The sequence below is a fragment of the Kogia breviceps genome, chromosome 6, assembly GCF_026419965.1.
Source record: "Kogia breviceps isolate mKogBre1 chromosome 6, mKogBre1 haplotype 1, whole genome shotgun sequence".
Taxonomy (NCBI): domain Eukaryota; kingdom Metazoa; phylum Chordata; class Mammalia; order Artiodactyla; family Physeteridae; genus Kogia; species Kogia breviceps.
In genome coordinates this window covers 63436585-63458716 of record NC_081315.1, presented here as the reverse complement: position 1 = coordinate 63458716, position 22132 = coordinate 63436585, and the positions used below count along the sequence as shown (strand labels likewise).

The 22132-nt window shown below is 35.1% G+C and overlaps 1 protein-coding gene across 30 annotated transcripts in view; it reads left to right on the top strand.

Annotated features, from left to right (window-relative positions):
- The window catches only part of SEC31A (SEC31 homolog A, COPII coat complex component), a 65627-nt gene that overhangs the window by 19513 nt on the left and 23982 nt on the right, over window positions 1-22132 (top strand). For 18 of the 30 annotated variants that reach the window (XM_067035938.1, XM_067035932.1, XM_067035930.1 and 15 more), the window contains exons 8-20: window positions 3348-3447; window positions 5762-5923; window positions 6123-6275; window positions 8234-8470; window positions 9366-9440; window positions 11150-11188; window positions 11683-11760; window positions 14377-14452; window positions 14891-15069; window positions 16289-16415; window positions 17367-17512; window positions 18771-18944; window positions 21577-21753. In XM_067035938.1, coding sequence (XP_066892039.1) covers window positions 3348-3447; window positions 5762-5923; window positions 6123-6275; window positions 8234-8470; window positions 9366-9440; window positions 11150-11188; window positions 11683-11760; window positions 14377-14452; window positions 14891-15069; window positions 16289-16415; window positions 17367-17512; window positions 18771-18944; window positions 21577-21753 — 1723 coding nt within the window. The remainder of the gene's footprint in view (window positions 1-3347; window positions 3448-5761; window positions 5924-6122; window positions 6276-8233; window positions 8471-9365; window positions 9441-11149; window positions 11189-11682; window positions 11761-14376; window positions 14453-14890; window positions 15070-16288; window positions 16416-17366; window positions 17513-18770; window positions 18945-21576; window positions 21754-22132) is intronic. The other 12 variants (XM_067035955.1, XM_067035954.1, XM_059066965.2 and 9 more) reach the window with 1 other exon arrangement.

Below are 22132 nucleotides of genomic sequence, written 5' to 3'. Positions count from 1 at the left end.
TAATAAATGTGTGGATGCTGTAAAACAGGTATGAGAATTGTCCTGTGTTAGTTTTAGTAGCATTAAATTTAGTTTGTGGGAACTCGCTGCTGATCCAATGGTTAGGGGTCTGTGCTTTCACTGCAGGGGACATGGGTTCCATCCCTGGTTGGGGAACTAAGATCCTGCAATCCTCGTGGCATGGCCAAAAAAAAAAAAATTTAGTTTGTAATTACACACATTTCCTATCATTAATATTCAGGTACCCAGGGAGTTTATGCACATTTGTTCAATGTTTTTAAACAAGAAACAAATCCCTTTTAATGTTATAGTACTTTCTAAGTACTTTGGGCTTTTTTCTTCTTTCCTATTTAGGGACACGTAAGCTAAAATTTAAATCCTTTTTTTCCCCCCATTATAGTGGAATTACACTCTTTGAGAAGTCTTAAGGTTTGTGACCTCTCCTTGAGCTTCTTATAAAGGAGAAAAGAGTCTGGTCAGAATGTAATCCTGCTTAGATATTATGCTTCAATAAGCTTTTTGTAAAGAAGGGATGATTCTGAGACGTTTTAATATTTTTCTCACGTTGGGTAAGGTTTTATTTATTCATTCAACACTTGCTTATTGAACACGTACTCTGTACCAAGCACTGTGCTAGGATTCAGTAACATAACAGACAAAAATCCCTGCCCTTTTATTACAGAGTATTGAGCAGAGTTCCCTGTGCTATACAGTAGGTCCTTGTGGGGAATCTGTTTTAAATATAGCAGTGTGTGTATGTTAATCCCAAACTCGCAAATGTTAGCTTAATTTAGGCTCATAACAAACCTATGGTGTAAATACTATTATCCCATTTTACACGTTGGAAATTGAAGCTTGGCAAGGCTAATGAGCTTGGCTTAGGTCTCAAAACTAGTCAAGTGCTGACTTCCAACCCAAACATACTGATCCTAGTATCTATGGTCTTAACATTACATTATGCTGCCAATTTTAGGAGTGGTCATAATTTAGCAAGACAGAATACTATACTGGGTGCCAGGAGCAAACCAACCTCACTAGTTCTCAATTTTCTCCCTCCATTATATGCAAGAGTTGGAGTATATTATGATTATAATATGATCCTTAAGGTCCCTTCCAGTTCTACAATTCAGTGATTTTTTTTTAATACTTAGTAAGAACCTAAATATTCCTTAACATGTGATATTAAATATGATATTGATTTCTTTAAAAGGCATCCTTGACATACCTTGAAATTTTTGACATGCATGATTAGATTCTAAAGAGCGGAGGCAATAAAAGTTCATTATTGCTACAACTGGGGAAAGTTGAATATGGACTCTAAAGTATTGCATATAAATGATAAAATATTTTCAGTATGTAATTGTATTGTGATTATATAGGAGAATGTTTTTATCCCCAGAACTAAGTGTAGAAGTGACCTGTCATAATAGCTGCATTTAACTCTCAAATGCTCAATATATATATGTAGAGAGAGAAAGAGAAAGACAAAGTAAATGTGGCCAAATCAGTGAATCTAGGTGAGGAGTATAAGGGTGTATACACACTATCCTTATAATTTTTACAAAGATTTTAATGCTTAAAAAATAAAATGCTGGGCTTCCCTGGTGGCGCAGTGGTTGAGAATCCGCCTCCCGATGCAGGGGACATGGGTTCGTGCCCCAGTCTGGGAAGATCCCACATGCCGTGGAGCGGCTGGGCCTGTGGGCCATGGTTGCTGAGCCTGTGCGTCCGGAGCCTGTGCTCCGCAACGGGAGAGGCCACAGCAGTGAGAGGCCCGCATACCACAAAAAAATAATAAATAAATAAAATGTTGGGAACAAAAGGCATTCTTAAATAATTTGGGTCCTTTTCCTATAGCGTATTTTCCTGATTCTGAGAGGACTTAGATTGTAAGAAGTATCATCAAATTAAAAACAACTTTTGGGGAAAAGAAAAACAATATATGCTTTGATGATAAAGTTTATCTGTAGTTTGGAAATTGAAAAACAAACTGTATCTTAGAATTACTGTAATGTTTTCAGGAGAATTTAAGATTATTAATTTGTATGTTTTTGTTTTAAGAAATACACAAACGTAATTCTAGTTTCTAGTGTTTTTCTAGTCCCTGTTATCTACTAGCTGTCTTTCTACTATTTTCTAGTATCCGGTATTTAAATTTTAGTTTCCAGTATTTTTCTTCATGCTCTGGTAATGTTAACTTTCCTTCTTTCATCTCTAAACAGCAGAGGCATGAATGTAGAAAAAATAAACTATTATATAGCACTTTTTTCTGGATGGTGGGATAGAGGGTTTTTTTTTTTTACAGGGGATGCTAATCTGAATTTTCAAAATATCTACCGAAAATACTACTCTGTTTCTACTTAGTATAAAAAATTCAAAGGATATTAAAACACAAAAAGAATTATAAAATCAAATCTTTAGTATTTAGATCTGTAATATTTCTTTGTGAGACAAATTTAAAATGTTTCCTTTTAGTTAAAAAAAAACTCACGTAATAGAACTATTCCAGTAACGAAAAGTAGAAAGTTAGTAAGCAAAGAGTAGAAAACATGAAATAGATTTCCTACCCATCCATAGGTAAAACTTTTATTGTACATATCCTTATATATACGTAACCCCATTTATGCAAGTATTTAATGTAATTATATGTTTTATACAAATTTAAGTTCAGAGTTAACCTTTTTTCATTGGTGAACACTGTATAATAATAAGAAACAGATTTCTACAGCATAATTTTTTTTAACATCTTTATTGGAGTATAATTACTTTACAATGGTGTGTTAGTTTCTGCTTTATAACAAAGTGAATCAGTTATACATATACATATGTCATGTGTTCCCATATTTCTTCCCTCTTGCATCTCCCTCCCTCCTACCCTCCCTGTCCCACCCCTCTAGGTGGTCACAAAGCACCGAGCTGATCTCCCTGTGCTATGCGGCGGCTTCCCACTAGCTATCTATTTTACATTTGGTAGTGTATATATGTCCATGCCACTCTCTCACTTTGTCCCAGCTTACCCTTCCCCCTCCCCATATCCTCAAGTCCATTCTCTAGTAGGTTACAGCATAATTTTTAACTACGTATTTTCTCCTCAAAAGATGATCTGCAATTTATTATTACGCTGTCCGTGTTGTTGGGCATTTGTTTTCATTTTTTGCTGTCATACACTGCATACTGTATTGAGTATCTTTGTAATGATCAAAGAGCATACACATTGCTAAGTTGCTTTCCAGAAAGATTACATGAAATTACACTTCTCTTAGCAGTTTGTGTCTCTGAAACCTAGAGAGAAATAATTTGGTTTTCTCAAGATTAACAAATTCTTCATCTCTTTGGGTTTCTTATAGGGGGATTTTGGCAATTGCTTGGAGCATGGCAGATCCTGAATTGTTGCTGAGCTGTGGAAAAGATGCTAAGATTCTCTGTTCCAACCCAAACACAGGAGAGGTATGGGGAGGAAATGTTTCTCAAACTTACAGCTATTATAATATTTTATCTCTGTTTGAATAAGAAAATTTCCATATGAATTCTTTAGTACATGATTAAAATTAAGAACGTGAAAGTAGACGGAGGTGTATGTGAAATGTAACTCTAGCAGAGATTTTATCATGAGCATTATCTAAGCTCAGCTGTTTCATCTGGGAATATCAATTGTTGAAATAGTGTCTTTGAACCTAGTAATCACCCCCCACCTGCAATTTCCAATGAAAGGTGTTTAACTAGACTCAGAAATACTTGGTTTGATTTATTTAATGTGTTTTCTGGAAATAAGTATCCTCAAAGTAGGAGTGTTCAAGGTTTGGGTCTTTTTCTTGCTTTACCTTTCTTGAAGATCCTCTTTGATTTTTGGAAATCAGTGGGCGTAGGTTTTTAATCTCTCTTCTGAACTGTACAGCAAGAATATAATACTTTATAATAAAATATTTGTCATATGTTCTACCCATGAAAACTTAGATGGGGAATTTTACCTTATTAAATATAAATATTATATAAATATAATTTCATTTGCTTTGGGTTGTGGGCTAAAAATCTCTTTTACCTATTATTTTTCTTCTTCTTAATGGTTGAATGGTTTCCCTCTCTTTCACTAGTGGGCAAGAGACCATAGATTCTAATTACAGCTTTTAAACTTTTATTGCAAGTGCCTTCCTAGTTGCCCTGATGGTATGCTAGTAAAAATAAGTATCTTCGATGTTTTTTTTTTGTTTTTAATTAATTATGTATTTATTTATTTTTGGCTGCATTGGGTCTTTGTTGCTGCATGCAGGCTTTTCTCTAGTTGTGGCAAGTGGGGCTACTCTTCGATGTGGTGTGCAGGCTTCTCATTGCTGTAGCTTCTCTTGTTGAGGAGCACGGGCTCTAGGCACATGGGATCAGTAGTTGTGGCTCGTGGGCTTTAGACCTCAGGCTCAGTAGTTGTGGTGCACGGGCTTAGTTGCTCCACGCTATGTGGGATCTTCCTGGACCAGGGCTGGAACCCGTGTCTCCTGCATTGGTAGGCGGATTCTTAACCACTGCGCCACCAGGGAAGCCCTCTTCAATAGGTTTTAGTCTGTAATATGAAAATTAAAGCAAGCACTTTTGTTATTTGATTTGTGGTTTAAAGTTTTCAGATGCAGTGATGTCTGTAAGAATATAGAAACATTAATATTAGAGGAGACAAGAGAAAAAATAATTTTTGCTTCATAAGATTTGTAGACCAAATAATAAAAGTGTTTTATTTTACACTGTGCTTTCCCAAGTGAGTTCAAAATTCATGGAAATTACTGTTCTTTTTCAAGTATGTAATTTGATAAAATGATTTTTTGCATATGCTTAGTTGTGTGTGCTTGGACTTTGAAGGAATAAACTTTTAGTGCATGCTGCAACTAAAAATTGTAGTAGATTTTTATTCAAATGCAAATTAGGGGTAGACAAGTGATTCAGATATCAAGAAGCTAATAGTTTTATAAATCAGTTTAAGCATCAAAGAGGAGCAGGTTAAATGCCTTTTCACTTAATTTTGTTTTATTATAAAATAAAACATTATTTTAAATGTCAAGGAAGCCAAAGTTAAGTAAATTTGATTTATTTCTTAAAGCCATAAACCCTGTGCTCCTAAGAGCATCAGTTACCATCACACTCAGCAACAATTATTACATTATTACATTGTAAAGTTAGTAAACAATTTTCACATTATTTATATCAGCCATTTTTAATAGTTTTTCTGTATTCTTTTCCTTCTAAAGAAAACTGATAGTCAAATTCTCTTTTGATTCTGCAGTAATAAGAATGATGTGTACATGTTTTCTCACTTGACAAGAAGCCAAACTTCTCAGTGAACTCTTCCTTCTCAAGAATTTTTTTTGAAATTTGATCTTCAAATAATCTAAACGTGGTTCTTTGGATCTTGGCAGGCAAAGTCGGTTGGCTAGGACTCCATCCATCTTTTAGAGTTCAGCAAGTTGACCCTAATAGGGTATTCTGGTCTTTCAGGTGCATCCTCTAGTACCATTTCAATAAAAACAGGATAACCTCATTTTTTAAGATGCACTTATTCCAAATCTGGTCAAAATTTTGAGCAGCATTTCTTTTTTTATCATAATGAACTTTTCTTGTACTTTAAAGAAATTTTTACAATTGTTTTTCCTGGCTGGATTCTTTGTAAAAGTAAATGTTTAATAAAGTTGTACTTGTTGATCTATTAATTCAGGTGTTTTGGCTATAAAGTGGCTATACTTTTTTCTGACTTTTTTTTTTTTTTTTTTTTTTTGCGGTCTAGGTGTTATATGAACTTCCCACCAACACACAGTGGTGCTTTGATATTCAGTGGTGTCCCAGAAATCCTGCTGTCTTATCAGCTGCTTCCTTCGATGGGCGTATCAGTATTTATTCTATCATGGGAGGGAGTGCAGATGGTTTAAGGCAGAAACAAGTTGACAAGGTACTAGGAAGTGTTAGGTTTTTTATTATAACACCTGAAAAAAATCATCTTACTGTGTAATTATTTTGAAAATAACTTTACTGGTCAATGATACTGATTAATTGGATAATTGTGATAAAAAATTTCTTGGATATGACTTGAAAACATGTAATATAGTCTTGCATAAGTTTCAAAAATCTCACTTTATTTTATTTTTTAGCTTTCATCATCTTTTGGGAATCTTGATCCATTTGGCACAGGACAGCCCCTTCCCCCGTTACAAATTCCTCAGCAGACTGCTCAGCATCGTATAGTGTTGCCTCTAAAGAAGCCACCCAAGTGGGTCCGAAGACCTGTTGGGGCTTCCTTTTCAGTAGGTGGATTTGCTTTTATGGTCCATAAACACAAAGGACTTACAGTAAAATGTTATTATAGGATCACTCAGATGGAAGAGGGCTGAGTTTGAGATATGTTTGTGAGTTTTCATCACTCAGAAAGGTTTCTCAGGAAAAGTGAAACCTACTCCCTTTTTTTCTTTTTTCCTTTAAATTGTAATAAAATATACATTAACAAAATTTACAATTTTAACCATTTTGAAACTTACAATCCAGCAGTATTGAGTACATTCACCTTGTTTTGCAACCTTTGCACCATTCTCCCTACCCCACTTTATTAAACTTGTCTTCCTTCTCTCTCTCTCCTTCCTTTATTCCTTCTTTTCTCTTTGAGAGGGTCTGCATTCTAATTTGGTACCAGGTCCACTATGGTTGCACATCTAAACTATAGCCTCTAACCTAGCAGCACTTATGACAGCACTAAAGCTAATATTTTGATTCTCTATCTCTCATACTTGGTTCCAGACTCACGTGGGGAAGAAAGGAGTGTTATCTGTTGTCTTTATAACACTTCAGTATTAGTGAGTGGACATGCACTTTTAATTCCAAAGATAAATATATAGTGAACCATCCCCTGTTTGTCAGGTACCACTTTAGGCACTGGAAACATACCTGTGAACTAGATAGAGTCTCTGTCCTCAAGTAGCTTATATTGGGGGGCGGGGAGGCCTTTCTGTACAGTTTGGTTTTTCTTTTAAACCTTGTCCATACATAATTTTGTAGTAATAAATGTTTTAATTACTTAGGGAAGGAAGGAACTAACTAGATGGATGGTTAGGATTCAGTAAGTAAAGTGGAAAGTGATAAAAGCAAAGGTTCAAAGGCAGGAGAGCAGATAGTGGAGAAGACCAGACAAGAGGGATGAGAGATTAATTAAATCCAAAAGTGATGTAATCAAAGGTCTATTATTTAGGAAGATGAGAGTATGTAATATGGTTTGGAAGGGGAAAAGCCAAGAGTAGATGTGCAGTCATACAGCAGTTCAGTGCAAAAAGAATTAGGCAGAAAAATAGCAATGTAAAAGGAAGAAATAAATCCAAGAGATTCCAGAAGCGATCAATGCCTAGACCTGAGGAATGAATTTGAGAGGCCAGAGGAAGAGTTCTGAGCCTGCTTAATAGGATAATGACAGCAAACATGTACATGGGAGCCCCCCACCCCCATAGAGATATGAAGACCCCAATGAGTGGCAAAACCTAAGTGCTTATATGCTAGGTTGAACAGAGAACGGCAGTTGTGGAACAGTAACTAAAATATGTAGAGACTGATGGAGATAATTTTTATTTAACAAGGTCTGTTTGTATAGAGTTCTCCCATCCTGGACTCCCATATCTGGTGATAAGAATGTATCTTTCCTCCTGGTGTAGGGAGAGCAGCTCTCACATGTGAGTTTCATCTCCTGCTTTCAGAAAGAAAAGAGGAGGTCAGGGTGCTTTTCTTGCTTCTGTTGTTTTTCAGTATTCTTCAGCTCAAAATAATCCTTATGTCAAATGGCATATTTTGTAGTGGCATAATCCACCACCTTTTAAAACTTGGAGCCTAGAGTAGAAAGGGAGGCAAATACGTACAGCTAATAGTTGAATCAAAAGAGAGAGATATATATAATATACTGAGGGCATCTGGGATGGCAGAGGTGACATTTGCCCAGGCTTTGAAGAGGAGTAGCATTTAGTATGTGGAAGTTAGTAAAAGCAAGTAGGTGAGAAATTGTGGGGCACAGCAACTGGGACCTTTTATGTAGGAGGTGGGTGGTGTGAAGAGGAATAATAATTGAAGGCTGGGGTCAGATTGTGGAGTAGGGGAGTGTATCACCAATTGCATCCAGAGCGAGATGTATTTAGGCCAGAGTTCTTTTCCTTTAGCCAGTTTACAATTAGTACGTTTGAGGTCCACATCCTTGTTGTTGGAACTGATTTTGTTACTTGTTCTGTTCTAGTTTGGAGGCAAACTGGTTACCTTTGCGAGTGTCAGAACACAGCCTCAGCAGGGAGCTGAGCAGCAGCTGCAGCAACACCACGTGTGCATCAGTCAGGTCATAACAGAAGAGGAGTTCCTTAGCCGGTCAGACCAACTTCAGCAGGTCGTGCAGTCACAGGGATTTGTCACTTATTGTCAGAAGAAGATTGATGCTTCTCAGACTGAGTTTGAAAAAAATGTGTGGTCCTTTTTGAAGGTATAGTTGGTGTTAAGCAATTTTATTTCATTATCTGCAAATTCAGCTATTTCCATCGTATTCTAAATCTGTCTTCCTGTTGAAGAAACAATCGAGAGAATGTGATCTGGGGATCTCCTGATGAAATTAAACCATATGGAGAGTACATGACGTAACACTTTATGTCAAGAGTTCTTCCTTGTCTGCTTTGAAAAGCCTAATATGAAATACTTTTTTAATAAGTAAAAAATAATATAATAGCTATTTTAAAGTGAGAGAGACATAACATTCAGCAGACCTATTTTAGAATTAGAACATAGAGCTTAGTATAATAAAAACACAGAGTATTTAATTTTTGTAGTAGGTCCAATTAAAGACAATGGGGAAAGGGAATAGGTATAGGGGAGAGAGGTTGGAGGCATTTCTCATTCCTTTTACTGAGTTACGTTTACGACAGTAGAATAATAAATAGAATTTTCCGGTTTGTCATTTTGTCTCCACGGGACTATATTTCTCAATTCTGAGTTTTCCAAAGAAAAGAAATCTTGAATGCAATAAGGTTAAATTTATTTTTATATTTTGTGAGTATTAGTTTTAAGAAAGAGTTTTAGGACATCATATGTTTCACATAATGTGAGTTTTCCATTCATGTAACCTTTGGACATGACTTTGTTTTTACAGAAATTAGTTTAAAAGTAAGTTTTATTCAACCTGGGTAATTAATTACTAGTAGGCTTACTATTTTAAAAAATAACTTCTTTAAAAAAACTTCTTTGGATTCTCTTACAAACAACCTTCTGGTTGATATAGTAAACTTTAGGTAATTTTAATAATTCTGCTTGGAATTTGAGCAGTTAATTAAAAATTAGGCCTTTAAATGCAATTCTTTGTTTCAAGAATATGTCTTTTTTTAAAGGTAAACTTTGAAGATGATTCTCGTGGAAAATACCTTGAACTTCTAGGATATAGAAAAGAAGACCTAGGAAAGAAGGTAAACTTTTGGCAAAGTTTAAAGACAAATAAAATATTTATGTAGTATAGTTTTTATTTTTTAAAAAGTTCTATACAGATTGTTTCAAATCATTCAGTAAACATTTAATAAGAATTTATTCTTGGGAAGGGTAAGCGGTGACGATGTGAGAGAGTGGCAGGGACATATACACACTACCAAATGTAAATTAGATAGCTAGTGGGAAGCTGCCGCATAGCACAGGGAGTTCACCTCTGTGCTTTGTGACCACCTAGAGGGGTGGGATAGGGAGGGTGGGAGGGAGGGTGATGCAAGAGGGAAGAGATATGGGAACATATGTATATGTATAACTGATTCACTTTGTTGTAAAGGAGAAACTAACACACTATTGTAAAACAGTTATACTCAAATAAAGATGTTTAAAAAAAAAAAAGAATTTATTCTTGGTTGCCAAAGTTTTGCATACACGTTGTTAAAGGTGAAACTCCTCATTGTACCTGAATTTAGAAGCTGCTAAAACCACCTTTAATTCAAACTCGATTTAAAGAGCTGTGTCAGGGAGAATTGGGCCTTGAAAGAAAAGAGGCTGTGAACCTCAAACACTGGGAATGACATTTGGTTTTTTAAGAGTAGGTGTAGCCAGCGGCCCTGGAGGAAAGAGAGAGGGAAACTTAAGAGATCACCCTGCATTCACTACAGCTTAAGTGATGAAAAAGAGGGTACTATTTTGCACCCCCGCTGTTTATGCCTTCAACCCACAATTCCCAAACGGTTTATTAAATTGGTCCAGCTCACAAGTAACTAGTAAATATTTTGGAACAAGGGTGTTTTATTGTACTAAACCTGAATAAACAAAAAGCCCAAGTGATTTGCTTAACATTTTAATGTAAAAAAAAAAAAAGATTACTTTTTTAAAAAGGAGGTCATATTCCAGTTTTATAGTTTTCTTCTCAGAGAGGCTTCCACAATGTTGATATAAACAGCAGTTAAAACACTCTGACTTTGGAAACCTTGAAGGATATATTTAGGATTCTTTGTATAATTTGTATTAACTCTTTGTCATTCTTTGAAAATGACTGAGGTTTTTTATAGCATTGCAGAGTTACTGCATATGCGGAACAGGTTGGATACTGTGTGCTCTGGGCTATCAGTGCTGAGCACATTGAAGATTAGTGCCCCTTTGATGTCAGATAGACCTGGGCTCACATCACAGCTCCGCTGCTTACTGGCCATTTGTCTTTGCTCACTGCTTTAGATTTTTTATATTTAACTTTATTATTAGTCTAAACTTCTTGATGCTGTCACTTGGTTTGCAAGAGATTAATATGAAAGTTTTACTGCACTCCTGATAGCAAAAAATGAGGAAATAAAATTTGATTGTCAAAATACTTCTAGTGGCAGTTCTTCCCATAGTGAGTCTCTGAAGAAATATTTTTTTAAATTATAGTTATTTTATTTAAAACAAAGTAGAAGAAAACATGCTTGTTTTGAGGTTAGTTTTACAATTTGAATAGCAGAGTAAGATGACGTGTGAGCAATAAAATAGATCCATGTAACTGAAACTAGCACCATTGAGAATCAGTTCTGCAAAAATTTATTCTTTTCTTAAACATGCTACCCCTGATCTGAATTTTGGATTTTTGCCAATGAGAATGGAGTAAGAGGTGAACATTTGCTATATGCCTTGAAATAGAATTCCGTTTGATAGTGAGTTGTTGTCTTTATTTCAGATTGCTTTGGCCTTGAACAAAGTGGATGGACCTGATGTGGTAAGAGGAGGCCTTTAAAAATAGCTGCCTTCTAAAATTTTGGTTTAGGTTATAAAGAAGAAAGTATAATTTAGGAAATTTGTTTTATTGCTTTACAGTTTAAAAACAAATGCTTATTGTAGGCATTTTAATACATGAATAATTCTCATTTTAAAATAGCATAAGTTATAGCTAGTAGAGCTGGTTATAGCTAATAGAAATTCCTATGTTTGAATTTCACAACAGAGGTAAAATGAAATCACTGACTGCTCAGGTACTTAAGGTTAATCTCTTTGTTGCTGAGGGACATTTGGCAGGAAAGAAGTGTTAGGTCTTAGCATTAATGGCTCTCTGCTTTTCCTCTAATGATGTTCCTCAAATAAATTTACTTAGTGTTGCTTATGATTAAACTAGCTCTGAATGTTGTTGGTTGGGTCTTTTGTCTTCCTTGTTCACTAATAACCTTTTAATGCTACATTCTTCAATTTCCTTTGTCATTGTTTTGTGTACCAAAGGCCCTTAAAGACTCTGACCAAGTAGCACAGAGTGATGGGGAGGAGAGCCCTGCTGCTGAAGAGCAGCTCTTGGGAGAGGTACTTACTTTTCTCATTTTTAAGTACATTGGGAAAATATGTGATATTTGTTCATCTCACATTGAAATATGGAAAATTTTCTTGACTACTTGTTCCAAAATAAAGCTGGAGTTTTCTTAGAGATGTTTAAGGTAGAAGTCTGTTTACTAATTTGATAGAAGTGTCATCTCTAAAATTTTTAGTTCTCTGACCTAGCTTCTGGATTATACAGTTTAAAATTAACAGCTGATGTGAGATTGACTTAGTTTGGTCAGATGCATTATCAGGATGCCAAATTGAAAAGATACTTTATTCAGAAATCCACGTTGCATTGCATGTAAAGTTAATGTTTTTTCTTGACACATTAATATTTACAACTCACTATCAGTGGCATAAGCTTCTGAATTAATTTTGAACTTTGAGTCCAAGTAAAGAATATTTCACTAAATAATCTGATTGTCCTGATTCACTATAAATGCATCCTGAGTTGTAGTGACAATTTTTATAACTAGGTAAAAAGAGTCCTTGAACACAGAGTTGTATCATTAATATTTTTCCTTTTAATTTTCTGGGTGTTTTTAAGCCACTAATATATAATTCTATAATTTACTTTTCTTGCTTTCTAACTATATTTCATCTTAGAAAATTAATCAACAAGTTCTTGTTTCTCATCTCATATTTGACTTTTTCGTTGTTCTTTGTGATATGGGGATATTCTGACTATATAAAGTTTCTTACAACCTTTTACTAAGTTATAATTCCTCAGTAAACAGACTATTACAAGATGATTATTAAAAATACTTTCCTTAGAAGTGGATCTTCTAGCATTTATTTAACCCAGGAATACAGGATATGGGTAAACCTTGCTGAAAATTTGAACTAATTTTGGGAATACATAGACAGAATTGTAGGATACATTAAAGAAATGAACTTTCATTTATATACAACTGGACTAACTATGTATTATCAGAGAGGGCCATTTGTAAATACACTCGTGAATTAATAGGTAAATATATATTTAACAAAATAGTAGTCATCAATGTGTGCTTTCAGAATATTTGAAAAAATGTTGTGTAAGGTGGTAATATCTTCCCCTTTATCTTGATGATGCTATTATTATGTAAAATAAAACATAGTACCTTACACATGAAAGATACCCAGCACATAAGTTGTGTATTTTTTCACTTTATGTATATTTCAGAAGTCCATATATAAAAGTTTATTAGTTGCTTTTTGAAAGCAAATTTGAAAAATTGTTTAAAGAAAAGATTTTTTTGGTAAGTTTGTTAGTGAATATAATCAGATCAGTATCTTATTTATTCCCCAGTATGAATAACAAGTTTTACCATTTTTTACTTTCAGTTTTTAAATTCTAAAATGCTTATCTTTTGTTGGAGAGAGAATTAAGGTTATAGTTATTCTCCTGTAGTAGTATTAACTAATTAAACATTATTAACAGATGATGCTCTGCTGTGTTCTACACTAAAATTACCCAATTCAAAAATGCTCCTGACTTTGAATTTTAGGCACTAACATTCAGATGTGTAGGTAACACGAGCACAGAAGATAGATATTTTATCTCATGTAAGACAGATGTGTTTTTTTTCTTTTAATTTCTTTATAATCTCTGATACATTTTATTTTTTGTCTTCTTTTGAATTTTTATGCATAGAAGAGAAAGCATTTAAAGTATTTGCCAGCAGTTTGCCTCCATTATATTTCTTTTCTTCTAAAGAAAGAAAATATTGAATTTTTACTCAGTCTTACAAGTAGTTTCAGAAATTTATAACAGAACTGTATATATTTTTCCCAGACCAACCTGCTGTTCCAGGTATGACTAATTTAAGAGAACACAAAATCTCTAATTGAATTTCAGTATATTTTTAAATAATCTGTTTATATTGCATTTATATAAGGACACCAGGTGGTTTTCTTTTTTTCACGACTGAGTCAGTTAAAACCGAAAGACTCTTATAACTATACCTGTTAGACAGAATTTTTAGATGTGTTAAAGCAAGGTTGTTTTAAGGTCTAAATTACAAAAATGTAAAAAAAAAAAAGATCTAAATATAGTATAATTTAAAACATTTTGTGGGACTTCCCTGGTGGTCCAGTGGCTAAGACTCTGTGCTCCCATTGCAGGGGGCCTGGGTTCAATCCCTGGTCAGGGAACTAGATCCCACATGCTGCAGCTAAGAGTTCGCATGCCTCAACTAAAGATCCCTCATGCAGTAACGAAGATCCTGTGAGCCTCAACTAAGACCTGGTGCTGCCAAATAAATAAATATTTAAAAATAAATAAAACATTTTATGTGTTTCAAGCTACTGTTAGTTGAGGTATCTAAGAAAACAAAAATTCTTCAGCTTCAGTATCTTCTGAGCTCCCAATATGGATATGTACACTTAAATTTGTTTAACATTATTTCTGAGGACTTTGGATTTTATTTATGATTGTATAATGAGAGTTAATACTTAGGGAAGTCATAGATCTTCGTTTAAACTTGGATCTGAGAAATTTTCTGGAATAATTTGGTATGTCATCTAGTCAGTAAGTGAATAATCATATTTAAATTTTGTTTTGCTGGTAAATTATTCCAGTTTCATCTGGCTAAATTGCTGCCCTTTTCATCTCCTCAGCGCATTAAAGAGGAAAAACAAGAAGCTGAATTTCTACCATCAGCTGGAGGAACATTTAACATCTCCATCAGTGGGGGTAAGAATCTGTTGGTTTTGATTTCTAATTTTTTTTAACCATTTGAAAGCAAATAGTCCCTGAGTTTAAGTTAGAAACGTTTTGTCACAGGTGGTAGAGAGTTGAAAAGAACTCAGTTATCATTTAGTACATGTAATCACTACCTTAAAAATGATGGTATGATCTGAAACCTGTGTGATAGAAACTGTAAATGATCTTTATTATTACATTTTAGGCAATCTGGAAAATATGTTATTTTACCTGATTTTACTTATATATATCTCAGTATATTTCCATAGATATCAACAACAGTTTGTGTTAGAAATTAATCCACCAGTAATATTCAGAAATCAGCATTGTGTTCTCTGTTTTGTGTGTATATAAAATTCATAGGTGTAGTGTTTTTTTCTTGTAACAAAAAACTTTATTTAACTTGGGTGTGTTATTTCTTTATTGCAGATATTGATGGTTTAATTACTCAGGCTTTGCTGACGGGTAACTTTGAGAGTGCTGTTGACCTTTGTTTACATGATAACCGCATGGCTGATGCCATTATATTGGCCATAGCAGGTGGACAAGAACTCTTGGCTCGAACCCAGAAAAAGTACTTTGCAAAATCCCAAAGCAAAATTACCAGGGTATGTTATTTTAAAAATAAACAAACAGTAGCATTTGTTTATAAAAGCAAAGCACTCATATTATAGATAATTGAGAGTCAAAAAACAATAAAGAACAAAAAAACCCACCCGTAATTCCTTGATCCAGAAATAGTTATTGTTGATAGCTTGACATGATTATCCCAGTTTTTGTTGTTTACATATATAATATTTTAAATGAAAAATACTTTTGATATTTTTATTGTAGAAAAGTTAGAACATAGAAAATGTTAAAGATAATAATTTTAATACCCCCTAATTCTTCCATCAGATTGGTACATATCCTTTTGTATCTCTTTCTATGTATTTGTAGAATTTTAAAAAACAGAATCAATTATACATGTATATATGTGTGTGGTTTTATGTATAAATATTGTCACTTACATTGTAATCATTTTCCTGTATCATTTAAAGATTCTTATAAAAATTTTTAAATTGCTCTATAATATTCTATAGTAGGGATTTATTATTTCCCTTATTTGGGGATGTTTAGGTAGTTTCTAATATTTTCCTAATGTAGTTAAGATAGCAGTAAACATCCTTGTTGTGCCTAAAGATTTGTGTGCGAATTTTTAATTGTTTAATGAGGCTGTAGTCCTAGGAACAGAATTTCTGGTGCAGAGGGTCTGTACATTTTTAAGCCCCTGCTTGATGATATTAAATTTCTTTCCATGAAAGTTGTCCCAGTGTTCAGTCCCAGCAGCTTTGGTTGCTGTCAATGTCCCCAGCCTTGTCTTGTGTCACTCCCTCCCCTGTTATCGTTTAGCCACACTGGCTACCTTTCAGTTCCTTACACACTTCATGTGCCTTTCTCTCCCAGGACTTTGCCCGTAGTGTTATGTTGGTCGGCAGTGTTTTCTCCTTCTCGATGAAATTAATTCTGACTTCATATCTTAAATGTCTGTATGCTCAGGAAGCTTTTCCTGATCCATCAGACTAAGTCATGTCCTCCTGTTAAATGTTTTGGTAACACACTATAGTTCTCCTTCTCAGCATGTTATGAACCATGTTAGTGTGATTTTGTTGTTGAGGAAAATATCTTTTTTGTCAGTTGGTTTAAGGATATACTTTGCTTTGCTGCTACTTTATTCTTCATGAAATACTGTGAGTAGTAGTTCTGAAAGATTGATTGATTAGCCAGAGTTAATTTTTATCAATATACCAAAAGCTTTTAATTCTCCTTTTGTTTTCCTTTCCTAAGCTAATTACTGCAGTAGTGATGAAGAACTGGAAAGAGATTGTCGAGTCTTGTGATCTTAAAAATTGGAGAGAGGCTTTAGCGGCAGTATTGACTTATGCTAAACCAGATGAATTTTCTGCCCTTTGTGGTAAGAAAATGAGCTCTATATTTATATTACGTATATGGCATGGTATATTGTAAATAAAATTAATGGCAGATTTAGAAATTTTTGTAAACCTACTAATAACAGATAAGAAAACGAAGTTCTCATTTGAATGCTTTTCTCAGTTGTTATTATTAACTACATTGCTTCTCCATACCTACTAGTCATTTTTAAAAACAGTATTATTTAATGATTTTGGTTTCAGACAGACCAAACTGAGACTCTTGCTTCTGCCACTAACTAGCTCTGTGACCTAGGAAAAATTAATTTCTAAGTCTTAGTCTATTCATATGTAAAGTGGCACATAATCAGCTCTCACTTAATAAATGTTAGCTTGATAAAATTAATAATTATAACATTTGAGTAGAAATTACCATTAAAGGCCATGACTGAAGTGATGACTAAGGAATAGTATTCATTATATACAAGAACAGAAGTTTTAGGCTGCTAGTATAAAAATGAACAACCTTGAAAGTTTTATGAGAATGTAAAACTTACAAGATATTAACTTTCTATCATAAATAATTTAGAGTAGTCTAGCTATCATTGATGTTTATTCCAAATGTGCCATATTTTAGTCCACTGTTTACAAAAGCACCTGACATGATGAAATGCAGTTAAATGTTCATTAGGATATTTCTGTTCAAATATTTTTCCCACTTTTAATTTTTTCTAATATAATAAATATAAATCCATTCTACAGCTAGGTACAGAATCTTGTGAAATTGTTTATTATATAAAATGTGTCACTCATTTTCGACTCATTTAACAAATAAATATTTACTGAACATTTACATGACAGTGCTTTTATTTCTGCCTGCTACTCATTGGTTATGAAGTTTGATCCATACCTCTGAAAATATTATTGGGCTGCTCATGACCTCATACACAGATTGCCTTGTGTATAATCTTATTTGTTTTCCTCTTGATCTATAGATCTTTTGGGAACCAGGCTTGAAAGTGAAGGTGATAGCCTCCTGCAGACTCAGGCTTGTCTCTGCTATATTTGTGCAGGGAATGTAGAGAAACTAGTTGCATGTTGGACTAAAGCTCAAGATGGAAGCAGTCCTTTGTCCCTTCAGGTTAGTATCTTTGAAACAAAAGGTTCTTCCTTTCTAGTACTGTCTTTCACCCTATTTATATTCTAGAGGTTGATTTGTTCCAGAAGTTCATTGCTTTCACCCTACTTAATTATGTTTTAGAAGCTCTTTTGCTGGATAATTATGTGTTTTAATTGCTATATCTGGAGAGGCAGAGTTTGAGATGATGGGATGGTAAAATGGGAATGCAACTGTTTGTGAGAACCAAGTTGTGATATGGTAGTTACTGAGGGAAGTAGGTGGCAAGAGCTTGAAAACAGCCATAGAGTTTACCTCTTTTCCTCCTGCTCCTTTCTCTGCCTCCAGTGATCCTGTGTGCCTTGGGCAAAGAAACGGTGTGGGGTAAGGAATGGGAGGGATCCCCACTACCAATGGGCAGTCTTCATGGTTCGGGGAAAATGAAAGTAAGAGGTAAATGGAATCCCATGTAACACTAATACATGGGCAAGAGAGGAAGTGAAAAACGTGGGGACTATTCTCTGGCGCTGAGTAACTATATGTTTAGATTTTTTTATTCCTAAGCATTTAGTCAGCAGAGTCTCAAGAAATTTCAGTCTAATGTTTCTTTTTGTCTCTGCAGAGAGATTTTTCTCAGTATGCTTGTTGCTTTAAAGATCACTGTTGAAACCGAAAGTCTTGTAGGAATCAAGGTTTTTCCTTCTAAGTGCTTCTGAGAGAAAACACACTTGTTTTCACACTTCTGGATTGGTGTACTTATGAAGGGCAGATGGGATATTGTACTTTATACCTGAAGCATAGCTCTCTAGTGTTGAAAGAATAGGTATTGAAGAGCACTATGAGAAACTTCGGGTTGAAATGCTAAGCCTGTTTGGAGGCTTAGTAGTACTATTTTTATAGTATATATAGTATAATAGTATAATATTTCCTCGTATACATGCTGGAACCCAGTTTCTGCCTTCAGACATCAGCCTGTCACTTTCACTTTGGATATTTGCCTGTTTTAGCTCAGGAGACAAGTCTCTGGCAATTTAAGGATGTTTAGGAGAAGCTGGTAACCTATGCCGTTACCATGAGTAGGAGACCTTCCTCCTCGCTTTTTCAGTTACCTAAATGGTGGCCAACTCTTGCAGACCTTCTTAATGTTGGTGATAATAGGTACCGTACTTTTGGTAGGCTTTGAAAATCTTAGTAACTCCTTATCTTTTCCTGCTTCCTCTCAGTACACATCTTGGTATCATTGTCTATTTCTCCTTCACTCTCCTTTTTTTTTCTCACTTAGGATCTGATTGAGAAAGTTGTCATCCTGCGAAAAGCTGTACAACTCACCCAAGCCATGGACACTAATACTGTAGGAGTTCTTTTGGCTGAGAAGATGAGTCAGTATGCCAATTTGTTGGCAGCCCAGGGCAGTATTGCTGCAGCCCTGGCTTTTCTTCCTGATAACACCAGCCAGGTAATTAGAACTGCCCATTTTTCTTCTTTGAATGTGTGAGTAAGGTGAGTTCAGTAGATAGCACTCAGTATGAAACATAAATGTACTAGTAGGTGGAATGATTTGGAGCAGTTGAATTTCTGTCACCTAATAGGTGAATATTATTGACACATCTTCAGGGGTAATTTCAGGTGTACCCAGGCTGTGTCAGAGAGATAGAATGCTCTTCCGTTTATACTGAAGGGCTTAGTATTTGAGGAAAATAAGTAGGAAAAGGGCCAGCTTTTTGTTTCCTAAGCCAAATGCTGATTCTGTGCACAAGACTCTTTGTAGGTATCTTCAAAGATATAAATGTTAATACTTAATCAAACAAATTGGGGTCGTGATTTTAAAATTCTTACAAATGACACCCCAGGTGTTAACAAAGTCATTCATTCTATATGCCATTTCAGTCTGATGCTGTCTGTGGGTGAGTATATTTTTAAAGTATTCAAAGCAGAGAGAACTACATCACATTCCTAATTTAGTGTCCTTATTTGGTGTGCAATAAAACTTGGGCTTTTTTTTTTTTTTTTTTTTTGCTGTACGTGGGCCTTTCACTGTCGCGGCCCCTCCCGTTGCGGAGCACAGGCTCCGGACGCGCAGGCTCAGCGGCCATGGCTCACGGGCCCAGCTGCCCCGCGGCATGTGGGGTCTTCCCGCACCGGGGCACGAACCTGTGTCCCTTGCATCGGCAGACGGACTCTCAACCACTGTGCCACCAGGGAAGCCCAAAACTTGGGCTTTTTCATGATACTTGTTTCAATTCAATAAGTGACTGAATATGTAGTGATGAATAGGATTGCCAAGATCCTTTCCCTGAGGGAGTTTCCAAACTCAAAATGACAACAGAAGTATACATGGGATTCCAAAGTGATAAGGACAGTGAGAGAGTTAGTGGGAGCACAGAAGAGGGAAATCTGAACCCCATAATGCAGCATGGGTGGAAGCTGGGGTGGGGAGTGAGGAAGATTTTCCACAAGTAGGATATTTCTGTCTGCACTGTGTATCTGCTAGAGCTTAATTTGGAGCCTTTTCTTGGTTCTGTACTTCTTGTTCTAAACTTTATTCTGTTTTTTTTTTTGTTTTGTTTTTTTTTTTGGTGGTACGCGGGCCTCTCACTGTTGTGGCCTCTCCCGTTGCGGAGCGCAGGCTCCGGACGCACAGGCTCAACGGCCATGGCTCACGCGCCCAGCCGCTCCGCGGCATGTGGGATCCTCCCAGACCGGGGCACAAACCCGCGTCCCCTGCACCGGCAGGCGGACTCCCAACCACTGCGCCACCAGGGAAGCCCTTTTATTCTGTTTTTGACGAAATTTTTTAGTTAATTGTTTTCAGTATTTTGTCTGTTCTAGGGAATTGTCAATAAATTGCATTGAGTAATTTCATTGAGTAAAAATACTTATATCTGTGTTCCAGGACTGTGGAGGTATGACCCTCTAGTTGGTTTTATATACACTTACATGTAGGATCCAGCTCAAGTCTTTCTAAATTGTTAATGAGAATATTAAGTAGAATAGAAACAAAGTCTTTACCTTTATAATGACTTTGGTATAATAGTTTTATAGGATTTTTTACTTAATAAGGTATTATTATTATATTGAGGTATAAGACCCTTTATCTTAAGACTAACTTACTCTAAGACCTTTAGACCTTCTAGCCTGAGAATTAAACTCTTTATTTTTAATACTGTTTATAATCACATACATTTTCTATACATTATTCTTCATGCTTTTCTTTGGACTTTTAAAGAACATTCTTTATACAAAACTTGTAATTTTGACGTTACTTCCTCCTATGTATCTCAGGATACCCTTAGTATTTTCTGGGGAATATTTCCTGAGACCTTGTAATATCATTATAGTATATAGTTCCCCTCCATAAAAGGCAGGTTTACCTAAGTATACCTACAAAATTTAAATGATGTGTTTAAACCTTTAATGAATTTATAGAAATGTATAATTTTTATAGATATTAAATGAATTCTTGCTGAAACATTTTAACATATTGCTTTTTTGTTGTTTGTTAATAACTAGAACATGTATATGGTAAACTCATACTTACTATGGATCTATATAATTATAGATCTGTGTGAGCTCCCCTGAGTTTGACATCTTACTCTTTTAATTTGTTTCAAGCATCTCTTTTTTTATTAATTTTCATGTCTTTCATAGATCACCATTTTCTTCCATCACCATCTTTAGCAATTGATTCTCTTTTGGAGCCTTTTTTTCCCTGCAGAGAAACAAAGTTGTATCTCTTCAGCTGCTTTTGTGATTTGTGAGCATTACTCAACTGCAAGAGAAACAACAAAAGAACAGTGATGATAAGTGACATTGATCTTGCATACTACCATGTGGTAGGCATGATTCAAATCCCTGCCTCAGTCAAATTACAAGGTACACTGTATATAATGGACCTTTGGTGTCAATCTTGAGTATTAGAAACCATGATGTCAGACCCTAATGTGCCAGGGTTATTGCATAATACACAGCATATGAACAAAAATCATGTGAATGATCAAGCTTACTTTAAGAAGATCAACATGCTGTCACATATATAGTTGGGTGAACTCTTAACAATTTGCTTTGCTTTCTTCCATTGCTTCTTATAGCCAAATATTGTGCAGCTTCGTGACAGACTTTGTAGAGCACAAGGAAATCCAGCACCAGGACAACAGGAGTCACCTAAAATTCCTTATGAGAGGCAGCAGTTGCCCAAGGGCAGGCCTGGACCAGTTGCTGGCCACACACAGATGCCAAGAGTTCCAGCTCAACAATATTATCCCCATGTGAGTGATATGGTCCAGATTAAGTAGGAACATTTATGTATTTCAAATTGGTGATTTTAGTTTCTTGAGTAAGAGACCAGTGATAAAACTAGACAATGTATTATTTTAATGGTTATAGTTTTTCTGTTCTTGAAAGTAGCACTTATGATGTTTTTAAAAATTATCCCTTATAATTTACAAAGTAGGTAAAATTAGTTTAAGCTCTCTGGGGAGATTTCTTCTTATTTCTCCATCGCTCAAACTTAAATTACACATGTACATCTGTTCTTGAAATTTTTACAATTTGATTCATCTAACAAACTGTGAGTAAAGTAGTGGGAACAATTTTGTGGGTAATTTGGTCAATTTTTTTAAACGTTTTTAGAAAATAATCTCTTTT